General features: G+C 45.6%; 1 protein-coding gene across 3 annotated transcripts in view; it reads right to left on the bottom strand.

Moving 5' to 3' along the window:
* Positions 1 to 13,759, bottom strand: part of TFCP2 (transcription factor CP2) — a 95,147-nt gene extending 81,388 nt beyond the window's left edge. For 2 of the 3 annotated variants that reach the window (XM_040340846.1, XM_040340845.1), the window contains exon 1: positions 13,148 to 13,759. In XM_040340846.1, the coding sequence (XP_040196780.1) occupies positions 13,148 to 13,269 (122 nt within the window). In that variant the 5' untranslated portion in view covers positions 13,270 to 13,759. The remainder of the gene's footprint in view (positions 1 to 13,147) is intronic. The other variant, XM_040340843.1, reaches the window with a different exon arrangement.
* Between the last annotated feature and the right edge of the window lie 6,652 nt (positions 13,760 to 20,411).

Here is a 20,411-nt window from a genome sequence, read left to right as displayed (position 1 = left end):
AAGGCTTCAAAATTGGCAGCATTTCCAGCCTACTGTGTGCCCTCATTTAGTTGTCATGCCTGGACTCTGACCAGTCCTTTCAGCCCCAAATCCAATCGCCAAATCTTGCAGACTTCATCTTCGCAACACCTCCAAAATACGTCCCTTTAACTGTTGAAACCACTAAGCAACTTATTCACTCCTTCCTCTCACCTTGACTATTGTTAACGCCCTCTCCACACCACAGACTTTCCTCTATTCAGTCCATTATGAAAGCTGCTGCCAGACTCATCCATCTTACCACACAGTGTACGCCACCACTCTCTGCCAATCCCTCCACTGGCATGCCGCTGCCCAATGAGTAAAATTAGAAAAACACTAACATACAAAGCCCCTCCCTTCTAGATTGTAAGCTTGTATGAGCTGGGTCCTCCCAACCCTCTTGCATTGTGTCCCTTTATATTATAAAGTGCTGCGCAAACTGTTGGGGGATATATAAATCCGGTATTATAGTAATAAAAAATAATAATAATAATAATGTCTATTACATTGTTCAATAGCCAACTGATGGAGCTTGCAGCAAAGGCTGACAATGCTATAAATTGTGACAAGGTAGCATTGTCACCCAGCACCAGGAAGTGCCATTACTGACAATTTCTGGTGTGCGTTTTATAAAATAAAAAAACACATATAGCCACCAATCCTTGTGATGTGTCCAATATATTTCCCAAACATCAGCTGCGGACATCGCTGGACTCCAAGACAGGCAAGTGACCTATTCTTAAAGCGGGGGTTCACCCTTAGAGGGCACTTTTTCCCCTTAGATTCCTGCTCGTTTTCTCTAGGGGAATCGGCTATTTGTTTTAAAATATGTGCAGTACTTACCCGTTTACGAGATGCATCCTCTCCGTCGCTTCCGGGTATGGGCTGCGGGAATGGGCGTTCCTTCTTGATTGACAGTCTTCCGAGAGGCTTCCGACGGTCGCATCCATCGCATCACGATTTTCCGAAAGAAGCCGAACGTCGGTGCGCAGGCGCAGTATAGAGCCGCACCGACGTTCGGCTTCTTTCGGCTACGAGTGACGCGATGGATGCGACCGTCGGAAGCCTCTCGGAAGACTGTCAATCAAGAAGGAACGCCCGCTCCCGAAGACCCATACCCGGAAGCGACGGAAGAAGATGCAGCTCGAAAACGGGTAAGTACGGCTCATATTTTAATACAAATAGCCGATTCCCCTAGACCGAACGAGCAGGAATCTAAGGGGAGGGAAAAAAAATTTAATACATGGGTGAACTCCCGCTTTAAAGGCAGCAGCTGCAGTGTGTGTACCTGCAAGAAAAAAAAAGAAAAAAGAAAAAGAAAAGAAAAAGAAAAATAAGTTTGTCCTCCCTTGTTCGAGTGGAACACCGCTTTAAGATTCCCTCAGTATACAGTACTAAAGATAATCCAGTGCACCTCCTCCAGGGTCCATCAACACTAGCATATTGAAGAAATGTGACTAATTTGCATAGACAACACTGTACAAAGTCAGTGAAGACGTAAAAGGACACATTCACACTAGTAGCCATGTTATAACAGACCAGCTGTAGCGTGCTGTGTAGTACACAGTGCCAATGTGCCGGTTATGGCACATTTACATTACACTTTCTCCATTTTTGTTGAAATATCACAAAATGACATTCTATGGGCCAGATCCACAGAGCCGATACGCCGGCGTACTTTCAAATTACCCGCGTCGTATCTTTAGTTTGAATCCTCAAACCAAGATACAACGGCATCTGGGTAAGATCCGACAGGCGTACGGCTTCGTACGCCTTCGGATCTTAGATGCAATACTTCGGCGCCCGCTGGGTGGAGTTTGCGTCGTTTATCACGTTGGGTATGCAAATTAGCTATTTCCGTCGATACACGAACGTACGCGCGGCCGTCGCATTTTTTCTAACGTCTGTAGTCGGCTTTTTCCGGCGTATAGATAGACTTGCCATGTTAAGTATGGCCGTCGTTCCCGCGTCGAAATTTGATTTTTTTTTGCGTAAGTCGTCCGTGAATAGGGATGGACGTAACTCACCTCCAAGTTAAAAAAAATGATGTCCTAGCGACATCATTTAGCGCAATGCACGGCGGGAAATTTCGGGACGCCGCATGCGCAGTTCATTCAGCGCGGGGATGCGCTTCATTTAAATGAATCACGCCCCCTAATCGCCGATTTGAATTCCTCCGCCAGAAATACACTACGCCGCCGTAACTTACGGCGCAAAATCGTTGAGGATTCTAACTAAAGCCAGATAAGGTACGGAGGCGTAGCGTATCTCCGATACGCTGCGCGGATGTAATTCTATGTGGATCTGCCCCTATGTGTCTGGCCTACTTTTTAGTGCACAGTCCCTGGCTTTGGGACTGTGCTGGTTAGAATGTGCAGCTCAGCACAATGCTCTTGGAGTGGAGTAAACAGTACATTAAAAGAGATAGTGATAAGATCTCTCCGATAAGGACAGAGAAAGCAACAAAAGCACAGGGGGGGGGGGGGGAAAGCGCTTAGTGCATCCATCAGGCATTAACCACATTCCCTGCCTTCCTAACTCCGTGAAATCTGCACCCTTTAATTTTTTGTCTTAAGTGTCAGAGACTCGAAATAAGCAAATCTCCCAAATGAGGAGACTGTCATGTTACAGCCAAAAACCGAAATGTATTTTATGTGATAGACCAACACAAAGTGGCATATAAAATTGTGAACTGAAAAAGGAAAAATATAAATGGTTTTCATTTTTTTTTTTTTTTTACACAAATATGTGAAACATGTGGCGTGCATTTCTATTCAACCACCTTTCACTGCAATTACAGCCGACAGTCTTTTTGGGGATGTCTCTGCCAGCTTTGCACATCTAGAGAGTGACATTTTTGCCCATTCTTTGCAAGATAGCTCAAAGGGGTTGTAAAGGAATTTAATTTTTTTTCATAATAAGCATCCTTTACCTGCAGACATTCCTCTTTTCACTTCCTCATTGTTGAGTTTTGCTCAGAAGTTGCTCTATTTCTTCTCTGTTCTGCTCACTTCCTGCTTGTCTGATTGTTACTCACCACCGTGAAGGGAGGCTTTACTGCGGTGGTCAGTGACGTGCTCGCCCCCTCCTGGGAACTACATCTGTCCGGCAGGACGCTCCCTACGTGTTAGAGACTTCAAGGGAGGTGTGAATTACTGGGTGTGCCGCAATGCATACTGGGAAATGTAGTTCTTACATGAACGAGCGCCGCAAACCAGGAGGTGAATGAGAGAACAGAAACTAGAACGCCCGGAGGTGATACAGATGAAGGAATTTAATAGGTATTTACTCGTTTAACAGAATCATTACACTATTATGTCGGTCTACCTTGCAGACATTAATTTTAGGCAACTCCTTCAAGCTCTGTCAGATTGGACATATGATCAGCAATTTTCAAGTCTTGCCACAGCTTCAAAATTGGATTTGACTGGGCCATTCTAACACATGAATCTGCTTTGATCTAAAAGCAGTGGTTCAACTCCTGTCCTCAGGACCCACTAGCAGGCCAGTTTTGAAATACATCACAGGCGATATTTTCTGCTCAGTGATTGCAGTATTCTAGTCTGCATCTCTGCAAGGTAATACTTAAAATCTGGCCCGTTAGTGGGTCCTGAGGACAGGAGTTGAGAATCACTGATCTAAAACCATTCTATTTTAGTTCTGCCTGTGTGTTTAGGGTTGTTGTCCTGCTGGAAGGTGAACCTCTGCCCAGTCTCAAGTCTTGCCGACTCTAAAGCCCTGAACATATGGTCGGAATTTCCAATGGAAAAAGTAAAGTCCAGCGACTTTTTCCATCGGAAATTCCGACTGTGTGTATGCCCCATCTGACTTTTTTCCGAGGAATTCCGTTTAGCGGGGCAAAAGCCTGACCGTGTGTACGGGGCATAACAGGTTGCCCTGTATTTAGCTCCATCCAGCTTGCCTGTCCCCGCTGAAGAAAAGCATCCCCACAACAACATGATGCTGCCACCACCACGTTTCACGGTGGGAATAATGTGTTCAGGGTAATGAGCAGTGTTAAGTTTTACTTTTAGACTTAAAAAAAAAGTTCAATTTTGGTCTCATCTGACCAGAGCACCTTCTTCCACGTGTTTGCTGTGTCCCCCCATATGGCTTCTCATAAATGGGACTTCTTAAGGCTTTCTTCTTGCCACTCTTCCGTAAAGGTCAAATTTGTGGAGTGCACAACTAATAGTGGACAGATTCTCCCACCTGAGCTGTGGATCTCTGCAGCTCCTCCAGAGTTACCATGGGCCTCTTGGCTGCTTCTCTGAATAATGCTCTCCTTGCTCGGCCTGTCGGTTTAGGTGAACAGCCCTATGTCTTGGTAGATTTGCAGTTGTGCCATGCTCCTTCCGTTTTCAGATGATGGATTGAACCGTGCTCCATGATATGTTCTAAGCCTGGGATAGATTTTATAACCTAACCCTGCTTTAAGCTTCTCCACAACTTTATGCCTGACCCGTCTGGTGTGTTCCTTGGCCTTCATGATGCCGTTTGTTCACTAAGGTTCTCTAACAAACTTCTGAAGGCTTCACAGAAGAGCTGTATTTATATCAAGATTAAATTACACATAGGCAGACCATTTACCAATTAGGTGACTTCTGAAGGCACAATTGGTTCCACTAGAGATTTTAGGTAGGGAATATCAGAGTAAAGTGGGCTGAATATAAAACGCACACCACACTTTCAACATATACATTTGTAAAAAAAAAAATTAGAAAACCCATCTATCATTTTCCTTTCACAATTATGTGCCACTTTGTGTTTGTCTATCACAAAAAACAAAAACAAAAAACAAACAGAAGAGTAGTGAATTTAATAGTAAATGGATAGCCTCTTCTCTGCATGGATAGCAGTACAATACAAAAACAAAATGTTTCAGCAATATAAATTTCAAACATAAACAACAGAGTTGGAACAAAAGCGTGATCACCCATGCAAGCCATATGGCGTTCCCAACATCCCTGATATAGATACAGTATAGAACAAAAAAAGCACTCCCTAGTACTATTGGGACTTTTAAGGCAAACAGAGGGAAATTTTTATATATATATATATATATATATTCAACTTTAACCCCGGAAGAATTGGCTGCTCAATGACAAACGCATTTTTTGCTATTCGGCAGTGCGTCCACTGCGACGTTGTACCCAAACAAAACTGACGCCCTTTTCCCACAAGTAGAGCTTTCTTTTAGTGGTATTTGATCACCTTCGCGGTTTTTATTTTTTGCGATAAACCAAAAAAAAATATATATTTTGTACTTTTTGCTGTAACAAATAGCCCCCAATTTTTTTTAATTAAAAAAGCTAATTTTCTCTCAGTTTAGGCCAATATGTATTTTTTTTTACCAAAAATATTGCAATAAGCGTATATTGATATGCGCAAAAGTTATGGCGTCTACAAAATAGGGAATAGATTTATGGCATTTTTTTTTTTAGACCAATAATGGCAGCGATCTGTGATTTTTATTGGGACTGCGATATTGCAGTGGGCAAATTGGACACTTGACATTTTTGGGACCAGTGTCATTTATACAGCGATCAGTGCTATAAAAATACACCGATTACTGTATAAATGACACTGTCAGGGAAGGGGTTAACACTGAGGGGTGATCAAGGTGTTAACTGTGTTCTAACTGTAGGGGGGGGGGGGGGGGAGATCAGTGTACATATGATCAGTCTTTGCGTGTACACACACGTTCTGTAACGAGCAATCGCAGGTGCCTAGTCAGGAAGCGGTTAATTATAAGCAGAAAAAAAAAGAAAAAATGTACATCACCACCAAAAGAGGAGGTATATTATATACGACTATGGTAGATTCCATTCATTGGTACAAAATGCCAATGCGTTTTGGAACAAAGTACATCCCATCATCAGGGACACCATTACAGAAGAATCACAGTATTCTAGAAAGAAAACAATGCTCATAATATGTGATATATACAGAACAGAAGATCATGTGTAACAAGGGAATGGCAGATGTAACGAGACTCACCGCCACTGTTCCACACAAGTATCTCGGCAATCAGGGATGTAAGTGCACTAGTGGTCGTCACCAAGTAGGTGCAACACGCTGGGGTGCTGTAGAGAAATTGAAGGGAGACCCATACAAACCCATTGTGTTAGTTATAAAGGGGATGTGCCGACATTGTAGCGTCAGTTCTAGATACACAGAAAGCGCTGCTATCTGGACCTTCAGCGTACCTAGTGCTAGACCTTTATCAGCACCCTGCTGTAGGAATTTGGGCTTCCTGGTGCTCAGAAGTGTCACCGCCACTTTTTCTGGGAGTCCTTTCAATGTTAGGATGTCTTCCTCAGTAACCCAAACAGCCCATTTGAAAAGGGAGGGGGTTGCACATCTTGAAATCCCACAGGTTTTATAGTGCGCCTATCCCCAGAGGCTGGTCTCATGGGTTTAGCGAGTAGAAACAATTCACATTGGTGTTTTTTTCTGAGATGCAAATAGATCTATTTTTGGCATTGCCCAGCGGGCTGTAATTTCCCTGAACACCTCTGGGGGAAATTCCCATTTCTTTTGGCGGTGGAGGAAGTCCGCCACTTGATTGTTCCCCCAACCTTTAAGGGGACCGCTCCCAGCGACAGATTTACTTGGGCTCATCAAGAGATCTGGTTGGATATGTGGATTAAGAAAGGGCTCCTCGTTTCCCCGTTTGTTCACATGGTGGCGTTGTCCGACAGGACTAGGGTGCGCTGACTTCTTAGCAGGCCTTAGAAGTGTTTTATGGCTTTGGCCATAAGCTCCCTCCAGTTCGAAGAAGCCTGGGCTTTTTTCAAGAACCACTTCCCCAGAGCATGCTGACCTGCTAGGTGGGCTCTTCAACCCCAACTGCCAACAACCGCAGTCAACTTCTGTGAGATTGGGAAAACACTATGCCAGCACTGGTTCAGATTTGTGTGGTCCCTCCACCACCAGAGCAACCTCTTCACAGAGGTTGGAAGCAAGAGTGTCTAAATCCGCTTGTTCTTTTAGGAGAAAGGTTTGTAGAGGCCTTAGATGATACTTGGCCCATTTTACTGCAGGTATCGTTGAGGTCATCAGACCCAGAACAGACATCAGTTCTCTGATCAATATTGGGAGGTTGTTCTCTATAGAATTCCCTCTCCTGGTAAGGCTTTGGACTTCTGTAGGAACGTCTGTGGAGTTGAGCGGATATCCCAGAAACCATAGGTTCTGGGTAGGACACAGGTTGGATTTTTCGACATTTAAAATCCATCCCAATGACTTCAGCCATAGCTGCGCTTCTGCCAGGTCTTTTATCAGCTGTACTTCCGATAGTGCCCAAAAAGAGCAGGTAGTCTACGTAAGGCACTACGGTCATTTTTTCAAAACCTCAGAGGGGCCAGGACTTATACTAGGACTTTGTTGAATATTCTGTGTGACAAGAATATCCTGTAATAGGAAAGTATGGGACTTGCCCCCACATCTCGCATGTGAAGTGCTGGTGCCTGGCAGTTGGCCACTCATGTAGCCAGCACTGTCACTTAGGGGATTTGGAGAGAGTGCTTAGTCCTGTGTAAGATTAAAGTCACAGTACCTCCTCTGGGTGCTGGTCTTCAGCCTTCTTGATTGGCTGGCACAGGGTGGCATTAATCCTACATGTGTGCAGAAGACATCCCGGACACACAGGGACTGTGTCTGATGTAAACTTATCCTGTGTTTCAGACCTTTGCACAGGGCATTAATTGGTGGTACCAAAGCATTTAGCTGCAGCCTGTCTCCTCGCCGCTTGTCAAACGCTTCTGAAAAGTGATTACTCTTCAGAGGAAAAAGCTTGTGTAAAGGATCCCTCAGATAACCTTCTCTGTTGGAATGGCAGGCTGCCAGTTCAGTTCTGTCATAAATGTGACGAATTTCTTCACTTACATTAGATGTTTGATTGTAAAGTCTAGTTTAAATTAAAAAAAAAATACATTATACTTGCCGTGTGTACATTCAGACATGGAGCCCCGACCCGGACCCACCCCCTTTCTCCCCTGATTGGAGATCTGACAGCCGCGTGGGCCAATGGCACTGATGCTGTGTCTCCTCCAATCAGAAGGAGAGTCCCGGATGGGTAAAACACTTGCGGACATCGCTGGAGAGATGGGGCTCAGGTAAGTCATTAGGGGGTGCTGAGGAGGCTGCGACACACAGGTTTAGTCTTGATGCATTAAGATAAAACCACCTGCATTTACAACTCCTTTAAAGCTCTATATCTTGTGAGGGACCTGCATATATGCGTTTTATGTGTATGCTATATCTTTCGGGTCGTAACATGTATATGTGCAGTGGAGAGATGTATTATTTGTGTAAACCTGTCAATGTTTTAATAAACACCTTTCTGATTAAAAAAAAAAAAAAACAGCTCTATATCTTTATTATAGCGCAGATGCACTATAAAATCCAAAACCAGTGTCCTGCCTTCCCCACCACTTTTTTGCACCCTTTTTCTGGTCATGTGATGCCCCAAGATCCTTTCCCTGTGGCAGTGGTGGATAGTTCTCTATTCTGCAGAGAATGGAACTCATGTAGTGAATTAGTCACTAAATGCAATGGGCTACCTCAGTGATTAATTTTGAGGCTTGGGGCATATGAGGGGGTTGGGCCAGCTTTATTGGTATTTTAATTGTCCTGGACTTCAGGCACTCCGGGAGATCTTGAAAGGAATGTTTAGGAACCAGCGGAGAAATCACTTCTCCATGAACCTATGGCAGCTTATTTATTTAGCTAAGGAACCCCTGCTTACAGTGTGAAGGGTCAGTCACATTTAATCTATATCTAGAAAAAAGTGTGCATGTGTATAGACAGGCATTAAGATGGACTGTCAGGTGGGGATTTGTTGCTTAATCGTTTTTTCTTTTCCCCCAGTCGCCTTCCAGGTCAGCCCGTGAGACATGGTTTTCCTTCCTTTTAATGCAAAACGTTGCCATTTTTTTTTTTTTTGGTTCAATATACTTCAATGGAGAAGCTGCAGAAAAGCATGCAATGTGTTTTTGCAGCAATTTGTGTTTTGTAATCTGCCCGACAACAAATTGGCCCAAAAAAAATGTAAAAATGCCAAAAAAAATTTAAGGCCATTATCCGATTAATCGAAACAATAATCGGGCAACTAATCAATTATGAAAATCATCATTAGTTGCAGCCCTAGTCGGCACATGCAAATACAGGGGATATCTCCTAAACCGTTCAGGAGATAGGCAGGGTAGCTACAGGCAAGCCTTATTATAGGCTTACCTGTAGCAAAGAGTGTTGCAAGGGTTTACAACCAATTTAAAGAGTATGTAAACCTAACATTTCTTCTTCTTGCTATACTATGTACAAAAATAAAAAGTGTTCTGTTCTTTGTATTGCTTCCTTTGTGTGAAATCCCTGGCGTTTCCTACAGCCCCCCCCCCCCCCATTCTTTCCTATTAAAAACTAACCACACCAAGTACGAGAGCACAACATGGTCAGTTCTCTAGCCATGCTGGGAACTCAGCCTGCTCTCCTCCAATGATCAGACTTATCATGACACTTATCCTGTCAGCGTGAGGAAAGATAAATTGATAACTGGCTTGCATTTACATCCTGTGATCAGCCGTCATTGGACACAACTAATCACGTGATAAAGGGCTGATGTGCTTGGCCCTTTACCCTTCTCTGAGATCAGGGAGCTTGCCCCCCGCGCACGTTCTTGGAAGGATGTCCATGGACGCCCTCCTGGCAAACTAAGCCCGCACTGTGGCAATCTTTTGGCTATAGCACGTGCCGGAAGTGGTTAAAAGCATTTTCACACTTCCTGTTTTTCCTCAGTAAGCTTGCCCCCATCATCTGAGCTGTTCTGGCTGGGGGTTAGTCAGCCAGAACAGCTTACTGAGGAAGAACAGGAAGTGAGAAATTCAGACAAAGAAAAAAAAAATTTAGAAGGGAAATGGAAGGAAAAGGTTAGTGAACCAACAATGCACTAGCTTAAAGGAACCTATTTAGACAATAAAAAAGAAACCTTTACAACCCCTTTATATTGGGCACCAAGAGATACCAGAACATACCTGCAGTGATAGTACTATCACCTTCCAGGGTACAGGAGGAGCAGGCATCTTCACTCCCCCTTCCCACAGTATTGTGCTCAATACCAGTGTTTTGAGGGCTGGAAGCATATTGCAAAGTCTATTTACAAAAAATATTTTGGAGGCGTTGGCAGCGCTATGAATGGCTGTAACATTCATTGCATCATCTGACATTTTACTAAGCATACCATCTCCAAGTACTTTTAGTTTTGTTCTTTTTAAATCACTAACAGGTTTATAAGGATCTCTACACTCTATAAAGTAGAATATTGCTTTGAATATTAGAAAATAAATAACGCTTTTGGCTTGTGTTGCTCAGATACAGTGTAGTTCCTCTTTAATCATCTGCAACTTTTGCTTTCGGAAAATATGTTTGAATATATGTTCCAAGGAATTTTATAGCAAAAAAAAAAAAAAGCAGATCTAAAAACGCAAAAAGTCAAAATTGGCGCGAATGGCAATCTGTTAAAATAAAAAAAATATATATAAAAGAAACAAAGAGCCAGATTTCACACCCGAGCGTTTTGAATTGTCAGATATGATGCAATTCTGACCGTGATTTCAAAATGCCCAGGTGTGAATGACAAATCGCACATTTCAGATGCCATTCGTTTGAATGCCAACTAAAAACACAGTGTGGCTCTGCCACGATAAATTGAGCTGCATCGCAGCAAACTGCATTGCGTGAAAGTGCCTGAACTTTTTTTTGGGGGGGGGGGGGGGTTGGGCGCAACAAGGTTTGCAGTTCGATTTATCGCAGTAGAACTGATCCATATTTTTAGTTGCCAGTCAAACTAATGTCGCCTGAAATGTGCATTGCGCGATTTGTCATTCGCAACTGGGCGTTTTGAAATTGCGGCCAGAATCGCGACACATCTGCCCACAATTTAAAATGCCCAGATGTTAATGGAGCATTGATTCAATAATGCAGCGGTCTCCCACCAGCTCTACACAGAGCTGGGCGATCAAAGGCTGATGGCTCCGTTCTCTGGTCTGCTATGAGCACAGAGCGGTGACCATTAAGCGGAATACACACTATTTAAAATGTGTTTGATTTACCAAAACCATGTAGTGCAAGGGCCGGCCTGACTGCATACAATTGAAACCGTTAGGCCGGGTTCACACCTATGCTAATTGGTTGCGGCTTAAACGGCATTGCAGTGCGGCTCAGGTGCGAATTCAGGCCCATTATCTTCTATGACAGTGGTTCTCAACCTGTCTAGTGCCGTGACCCCTTGATAAAATTTCCCAAGTTGTGGGGACCCCTAACTGTATAATTATTTTCTTATCATGGGTTGTTGCCACCCAAGGTAAGACAAGTAATTTGCGCCCCTAACCCACGGACATTTAGCGCTCACTGAGTCCCTTCCACTCGCACAATATTAAAACCCCTTACAGTGCATTTTAGGATGACCACTCCTCTTTGTTCTCCTTTCTTTCCCTTTTATCTCGCTCTATCCTAATTTCTTGTTTGTTATCCCCATCCCTCTCTAGGAGTTGGGATCAGTGGCAGTGCTGGCGGGGAGTATAGGATCAGTGGCAGTGCTGGCGGGGAGTATAGGATCAGTGGCAGTGCTGGCGGGGAGTTGGGATCAGCCAACTTAGGTGCTCTTGATCAAGATCTGCTGATCTGAGAACTGTAGTGGGGACTTTTAAAGGCAACTCTAATCACAGGTAGTGTTACTCACTGTGTCTCTGACTTTGTGATTTTTCGTAGCAGTGACACCTATGCTGAAATCAGCAGATGGGGTCTCCTCCAGCCCTTCCAACTTCACATTCCTCACCAGTCAGCTGACCTCTAGTCCCTGCCCCCCAGCTATGCCATGAACTAAATGGGCAGCTGTGAAGAGGGTGAGTGGGCGGCCGCAGGCTTCAGAAACAGCCCAGGCTTTGGTGACCCCTGGCAAATCCTCATTTGACCCCCAAGGGGGTCCCGACCCCCAGGTTGAGAATCACTGTTCTATGGGCACGCATCTGATTCGCAGATGTGTTCATTTCTCTTCAGGATTTCCCTCATTCACCTCAATACACTTCCCCCCTCCCCTCTCCCAGGTCTCCAAATTCGCAGCTAAAAACGGAGCTGATCTGCTGAACAGTTCTCTTATCTCTCTGCAGAGATGAGAGCTGAAATTCGCACAAGGGTGAATCCGGCCTTTAGGTTTATACTCCTATTATATGGTTTTGGTAAATCTAAAAAGGAAACAAAAGCTAAAGAAAAATTATACAGTCTGTATCCAGCATTAGACATACAATTTTCCTTTAGATTTACCAAAGCCATATAATTTGGGGGTCAGACCAAAACACTTTCAATTTGTATGCAATTAGGCTGGCCCTCGCACTACATAGCTGAAGATGGTGCTAAAGGAAACTGAATAAGAAAATAAATTGTATAATGTATGGCCAGCAATTATGCACCGTACACACAATCCGAAAATCGGACGGCGGAGCGTCTATTTTTTTGTATGCTAGTGGTATATGGAACCTGAAGAGATTACTAAAGTTACGAAAATTATCGTACAACAGAATAAAAAAAATAAAACAAGTGATGTCATGTGTTGTAGGGCATTTGTATTTTCGGATGACAACTGTACTGATTACATGAAAATGGTAGGATACAATGATTTTCGTGCTTGGCCAATCAGATACTATTGATGAACTGTCAGGATCGGCGATCTGAAAGCTGTGTACAAACTATCTGATTATCATACGATCGATGCAAAAGCAGTATTTTTCCCATACGAGCTTTGGATTGTGTGAATGGTCCATTAGTCACCGCTCTGGGCTCTGCCCCCTCCAGCACTCAATGGAGCGCCAGGAGGCTAAGCCAGCTGCCAGTCAGGAATCTGGGTGGATCCTGACATTATTGTCAGGATCCCTGCAGAGCCTGGCTCAGTGGCATCAGTGGACTTTAGTGGTTCTTGTGTGACTCACTGGAGTAAAGAATAGTAAAGAATGACAAGTAGAAGATGAAGTAGATCCAGACAGCATGCAGTGATATTTGGAGGGAAAGCAGAGATCAGACTTTGCACCCCCCAGGGCTGTTCCTGGAGAGCACTCCTCCTCCTGATTATTACCTCATACTGTAGGCGCCAGCACCCAGCTCCTGCCCTATCCCAGACAAGCTGGCATCGAAGTCCTGTACCAGTCCGGATTCTATCACCTCATCTGCCAGGGGAAGCTTCAGAGCCCAGGCCATGGTTGCGGGCGGGAGGGAGAGCCTGGCACTTCTAGTGTCCGGTGATGAGATGTGGATCTCGGAGGGAGTGTTGATGGGGGAGGGGGGGAAGGTGGGTAGAGTCCGGTAGCTGCACGTTCCTATTACCCGCGGAGAGCGGAGCTCCCTCCGTACGGAATAATGTCGCTGACACAGGCGGACATGCCAGGGCGAGGATGTCTGGGCGGGAGACGGTCCGTGGAAGCTCCGGCTTTCTAGGAGATCATAGTGGTTGCGGCGGTAGCAGCTGAGGGAGGCATCACAGGGAACGCTCCGCCACTGGCTCTCGGCAGCCGCCCTCCCAGCGCACGGAGAGACACATGTAGAGCGGCGGACGGGATGACAGCTGCTGTCTCCGGGTAGGGCTCCCTCCGGACACAGGTGACAACCGGCCGAGGCTGTTTAACAAGGCAACATGGAGGAAGCCAGAGCAGCGGCTGCGACGGCCCACACCCGACGCACACCGTGACGCACTCACGCCACGCCCCTTCTCCGGCGACCAGCCACCTATCGAATAGCAGGCACGTCGTAGCTCTCGGAGGCTTGCGATGGGAACCCGCTGCGCGCAGAGTAAGCAGAGGGGCGGAGCTACAGAGCGAACCTGGATGTCATTGGCTAGTGGGAGGCATGGACGAGGCGTGAGAGGAAGTGTAAGCGGCGTGACGTGTTGTGTATCAGCACGCGAAGCCCAGTTGCGGAGAGTTCGCTTCTATTCCGTTCTCTTCTTCAGAGCTGAACCGGCGTTTTACAGGGCGGAGCTGTTATATCCCCTGCCATGGATAGAATGGCGGGGTGTTCATACATCGCTAAGGGGTTCACTGGCACAGGAAGTAATGAGGGAACAGAAATCTGAAAGATGTAGTGACTGCTGGAGAGTTTTTTTCTCAGGAAACCTAAAGCTGAACTTAGAAATACATTAGAAACCTCTTGTTTGGGATTATATGGACAACAGTCAACAAAATGAAAGAAAAACATTCATTTATTTATACAAAGACATAATAAATATCACATAATAATTGGTTGAAACATAAAAACATTAAATATTTGGAGAAACATTTGTACAAAAGATGCAAAGAGCCAAAATTCAAAAACCTCCAGGTCAATCGGAGAAGAGAAGCTTTACCCAACGCGTTTCAAACTTATAAACATTTCTTCATCAGGGATAGTTATTTGTATCTTTGTCTACAATAAATCAAAAAATCATTAAAGAGGAGTTCCACCCAAATTTGAACTTCCGCTTATCCCACTCCTCACCCCCTTACATGCCACATTTGGCATGTAATTTTTTGGGGGGGGAGTGGGGGCTTCAGTACGAGTGGGACTTCCTGTCCCACTTCCTCCTTCCTGTAGGCGACTAAGCTTAATCGCCTACAGGAAGGGGCTGCTGTAGGCGATCGCCTAGGACACGTCACAGGTCCTAGGCGATCTCCTGGCCAATTACACGGCGCAGCGCCGGGCCTCGCCGCTCGCGCATGCGCAGTGGGTGCCCGGCCGTGAAGCCGAAAGCTGTCACGGCCGGGTGCCCACACTGAGAATGAAGACGCCGGCCGGGGAGAGGAGCGGAGCCCCGGCCGGAGCAGGTAAGTGTCTGTTTATTAAAAGCCAGCAGCTACACTTTTTGTAGCTGCTGACTTTTAATAAACATACAAATTGGCTGGAACTCCCCTTTAAGTAACAACAAATATTGATTCACATTTCCCACACCCCTACCCCTGTAAGTAAACATTGACTCACTTCATTAAATTCTTCAAATACATATGCACTTCCCATATAGGCTGCAGTGTTGATATTGGTTTCCCCTTTTAGTCTCACAGGGGGTAATCCACAAAAGGGATATGCCGGCGTATCCCTGTTTCTATCTATGGAACTGATCCACAGAATCAGTTTCACATAGATAGGGAGAAGATCCGACATGTGTAAGGGACTTACACTGTCGGATCTTAGGATGCAGTACCGCAGCCGCCGCTGGGGGCTTTTTTTCGTCAAAATGCCGCTTCGGGTATGCAAATTAGCACTTACGGAGACCCACAAAGCTTTTACGCTTCGTTTTTTTTTCTACGTAAGTATTAGTTTGCCGTCGCAATATTAGGGCTGCTTTTACAAGGCCTAAACTGTTTACACCTTGTAAAAGTAGACCCTTCTATCCCGCATCGCCATCTTTTTTTTTTCAAATTTTTTTTTTTCCCGCCGCAACTCTTATTTTTTTTTTTTACGCCCGTCGCGATTCTCAAAACCCGGCGCAACGTAAAACCGCGCAAAGCACGTCGGGAAAATGACGTCGTGAGCATGAGCAGTACGGCCAGCGTGGGAGCGCGCCTAATTTAAATGGGACTCGCCCCATTAAATTAGGAACGCCTTGCGCCGGCCGGATTTAAGTTACACAGCTGAAAATTTCTAGGTAAGTGCTTTGTGGATCGGGCACTTAGGTAGAAATTTTCCGGCGGTGTAACTTAAATCCGAATATTTAAGTTACACCGGCTGGCTGTGGATTAGGCCCACAGTGTGCCATGGGTCCCCTCCTTCCTATAGGAGAACAGGATGATTATCCAATGACTTGGTGCTTAAGGTAGAATGTAGTATGCTAGACCAAAAATAGAAAAAAGCGGACTGATGTAATTCCAATCATAACCACCATCACTCAATTGTGGAACAGGGTATAGCTAAAAAACTTACCCACATAGTGGTAGAATTCGGGGACAGAAAAAGGAGTTACGCTCCTAAAACCGGGCCACAGACCTTTCTGCTTAGATGGAAGTCCCCAGAGTAACGTGGGTACCTTAACACCTAAAGTGCTTGCAGCCCAATACTCCTGACTGCTTGTCCAGCTGAGGAGAGGGAATGGCGCCATGTATTCTCCCTGGTGTCCTTTTAAACCTCTCTCCAAAATTCCATTGGTCCATGTCCAGTCACATGACATCCTCAGCTGACCGCCGAGGTATGTCATGAATACGTGATGACGCGGCATGCTCTGAGCACTCAGAATCACCCAGCATGGTGTAGCACGCCTTCAAGCAGACCAGACCGTGCATGCGCATGCAGATGATGGGCCGCGTCAACAGGTCCCACATGCATAGCCCGATCCGCTGATCAGCCAGGAGAATCCATTGTCATTGGCATATGACCCACAATCCGGATGTTAACATCCCGGAAATGCGGATGTCGCCATGTTGGAAATGGGCAAAGGGATGTTCTAGCCATAAGGGCCTTGCCGTTTCGATAAATCCATAGAGCATGGCTTGATGACAATGGAAATTTCTAGACATAACCAGGGAGAGTAGGAAAATCAAACCTGGCTATCATAGCCAGCTCATATTCTGGTTAAGACCCGCAATCCCTCACTGATGGTATAAATGGGGAAATACACTCGGGCCAGGGACAAATATCACCGGTGCCAGAACCTCAAAGGTTATTGAAACCATGAGGAAAAAGAAGGGCCGCACATTGAAATGTGCAGGCCCCCCTGGCACCGGATAAGAAGGAGGGGTAATTGAGGATATCAACATCAAGTGAATCAAAAGACTTTGGGGATTGGACCAAAACACACCGCAGTAGGACACATAGATGGTGCATATGCTAAACATATAAATTCTGGAAAAAACAGCACGTCATTCCATAAATTAAACAAACCCTAAAGTGTGTAGCGCTACCCCCGGAGGAGTCGCTGGTTAGATTTGGGATCGGCGTAATTACGTTACCTCTACGATGTGTCTAGGGATGATGATGGCAACAAGAGCAGTAACTGAATGTCCAGACTGTTGGTTGACGTTTTCAATGCTTTATTTCTGGTCCAACACGACCAACAGTTAACTCGAGGTAGATAAGACAGATTGGTGAAAAGAAAGAATAAACCTTGCAGATACAGGCAATGGATGAACAGAAGCAGTCCTGCCTCCAGTAGTAAGGGCCCTTTCACACGGTAATGATCCGCTCCGTGTGTCCGCAAAGCTCAGCGGGGATCCTCCGTAAAATCCCCGCTGAGCTGGCAGTTGACAGGGCGGTCTCCGCACACTGTGCACGGACCGCCCTGTGTTTCCTCCGCTCTCCCCTATGGGGGATCGGACGAACACGGACCGGATGTCCGTGTTCATCCGATCCGATCCGGCAGACGGAAGAAAAATAGGATTTCTTCCGTCTGCAAATGCGGATCTTTGCGGAGGCGGACAATTACGGGTGTCAGCGGATATTCATCCGCTGACACCCATAATCACATAGGGACCCATGTATGTCCCTTTTTCATCCGCAAAAAATGAAATGAAAATGCGGACATACGGTCCGTACGCGTGAAAGGGCCCTAACTCTTTCCTCGTCGCCACTTCTGCCGAACTGGGTAAAGTGCCCCCGGACAGGCCCCTCTCACAGGCCTGGCAGCCGGAGTGTCACTTAGCTCTCCTGGGAAGGAACAAGTCTCTGCCACAGACTTGGCTCTAATGGAATTTGCATCTTAGGATGAGACCTCTGCCACAGGCCTAGTACTTCAGAAGCTTGGATAATAGAGCAAATCCTCCCAGTGCATAATTTGGGGCCACCGACTGACAGTTTGCCGCATACAACCTGTCAATGTCTGGTACCCAGATCCCCGATGGTTCGTTCAAGCCCTATTGGATCACCTACCTCTGGGTTTTCCTCAAGCCGATCCCCCACGAACAGCACAACTCGCTTGGGATCTTCTCAATAGACATAGGGGAACCCAGTAAGTCACTGGGGCCCCTTTGCAGCATCAGATGCTCAGGGCCATGAGGGCCCAGAGTCAGGAACTCCGCGGAGCACGTGTGCCCCGGCCTGGTAGGCCATATCGCCGGGGCCCGTGATGTGCGCACACCCTAAAGGTGGGTGCCGCACCTGGAACCAGAAACCCACGAAGAACCCCGAGCAAAGGCCTCCGCCACTGAAATACCCCTCCCCAGCATGCTCTGCGAGGGAAAACTCCTCCAATTGGCTGCTGGGAAGAAGCGGCTCCGCCTGAACCCCTCTGGCGCCACCTACCGTCCGGAGATGAAACGGCATCTCCGGAGAACAGAATGACCCACAAGACAGTTCAGGGCTGACGACAGCCAAAATTAAATAAATCAAACACAGATGAGAGCAAGTAAGTCTCTCATCCCACTAGATTTAACATAGCACCTGTACTGATAAGTACACAGGCGCTACAAGTGTGTGTATCCTGTATCAAAAAACCTCCCTCCCCCCCATCCCACACACAGAAAACGAGAAAAGATGTAGATCACTGCCACTGAGAATAGTGAGCAGTGCATAGAGAGTGATGTGAATGGAGACAATGGCAGGCAAACAAAAATAGATCGTAAACAGGGTGAGCCCCACAAAGAAAAAGGGATACAGGGCAATCAACCCCAACAAAAGCAGAGATGGAAAACATGAAATGGAGGACTATCCTCTAAAGCAGTGATGGCGAACCTTGGCACCCCAGATGTTTTGAAACTACATTTCCCATGATGCTCGCCTACACTGCAGAGTGCATGAGCATCATGGGAAACGTAGTTCCAAAACATCTGGGGTGCCAAGGTTCGCCATCACTGCTCTAAAGGGAATCTAGTTCCACCTTTTAATCTGTTTTCCCTGAGCTGTACCCTTCAAGGAAGGGTCTAAAGCTCTCAATTTTGTTTAAGCCAGGAGGTGTTGTGGCTTTGAGGTACCTGACCAGCGCATTTTGCGCTGGAGCAAGACCTTATTCTAATCCCCCCCTCTTTGTGGTATGTGTACCCTCTCCACTACGGAAAAGATTACCTTCCGCATTCTATATTCATGCTTCCTTGCAACATGTCTTCCTTTAGGAAGATATAGATTCCCTATTTTCATGTTGTGCATGTGTTTCTCTATCCGATTTCCCAGTTCTTGTCTGGTTTTCCCTATGTAGAAGGCCCCACACTGGCACTGCATGAGAGAGACCACGCCCTGTGTCCTGCAGTTGGCAAAATGCCTGAGCATAATTGTCTCCCCATTGGGTAGTGCCAGTGTGGTCCCTCCACCTATAACCAGGCATAGAGAGCAGGCACCACACGGATAGGTTCCAAAGGTCCTTCCTTGCATTTCTCCTGTACTCACTTTGCACCAGCATTTTGCCTATGGATCCAGCTTTTTTGAAAGTGATTTGGGGCTTAGATGTGACAACATTTTTAAGAGTTGGATCTTCTGTAAGAATTGGCCATTATTTATTGATTACCTTTTTAATTTTCTAATGTTCATTTGAAAAATTTATAATAATTCTAGTCACATTTTCCTCTTTGTTCTTTTTCTTATTAGATTTGAAAATCAAATCCCGTCTCTATGTGTCTCTAACCCAATTGAACACATTTTTAAGGCTTGTTCTGGTATATCCTCTTGCTATCAAACGATTGCTTAATTCATCAGACTCCCTCTGAAAATCACTATCAAGCCTCGTACACACGTCCGAGGAACTCGACGGGCGAAACACATCGTTTTGCTCGTCGAGTTCCTTGTGAAGCCGCCGAGGATCTCGGCGAGCCAAATTTTCCCATTGCCATCGAGGAAAAAGAAGACATGCTTTCTTTTTGGCCCGACGAGATCCTCGGCGGTTTCCTCGTTGAAAAGTGTACACACGACCGGTTTCTTCGGCAAAAAAAAAAAAAAAACAGCAAGCTTCTTGCTGGTTTTTGCCGAGAAACTCGGCCGTGTGTACGAGGACTCAGAGGTACAATTTCTTCTGATGCGAAGAAATTGACTGAAGGGAATAGACTTCTTGAGGGCTTTGGGGTGGACCCCAGATCTCTCCATAAAGAGGACCTGTCACGGCACATGCTCTCACAAGGGATGTTGTTCAAGTGATAGCAATAAAGTTGATCAAAACGTAATAAAAAAATTACAGAAACAGTGTACAAAAAAGTTTTTTTAAATAAAATAAATATTATAAAAAAAATTAATCCAAACATACTCCCCTCTCACGCACAAAGGTGAACACAAACATAGGTCATGCTCGTATATGTTAACAGTGTTTGCACCACACATGTGAAGTATCCCCACAAATGTTATAGCGAGAGCAATAATTCTAGCAGAAGACCTCCTTTGTAACTCCAAACTGGTAACCTGTAAAGGTCTTTAACCACTTGGGGACCGCCGCATGACGATATACATCGACAGAATGGCGCGAC

The sequence above is a fragment of the Rana temporaria genome, chromosome 2 (genome assembly GCF_905171775.1).
Source record: "Rana temporaria chromosome 2, aRanTem1.1, whole genome shotgun sequence".
NCBI lineage: Eukaryota > Metazoa > Chordata > Amphibia > Anura > Ranidae > Rana > Rana temporaria.
This window is presented reverse-complemented; position numbering and strand designations above follow the sequence as displayed.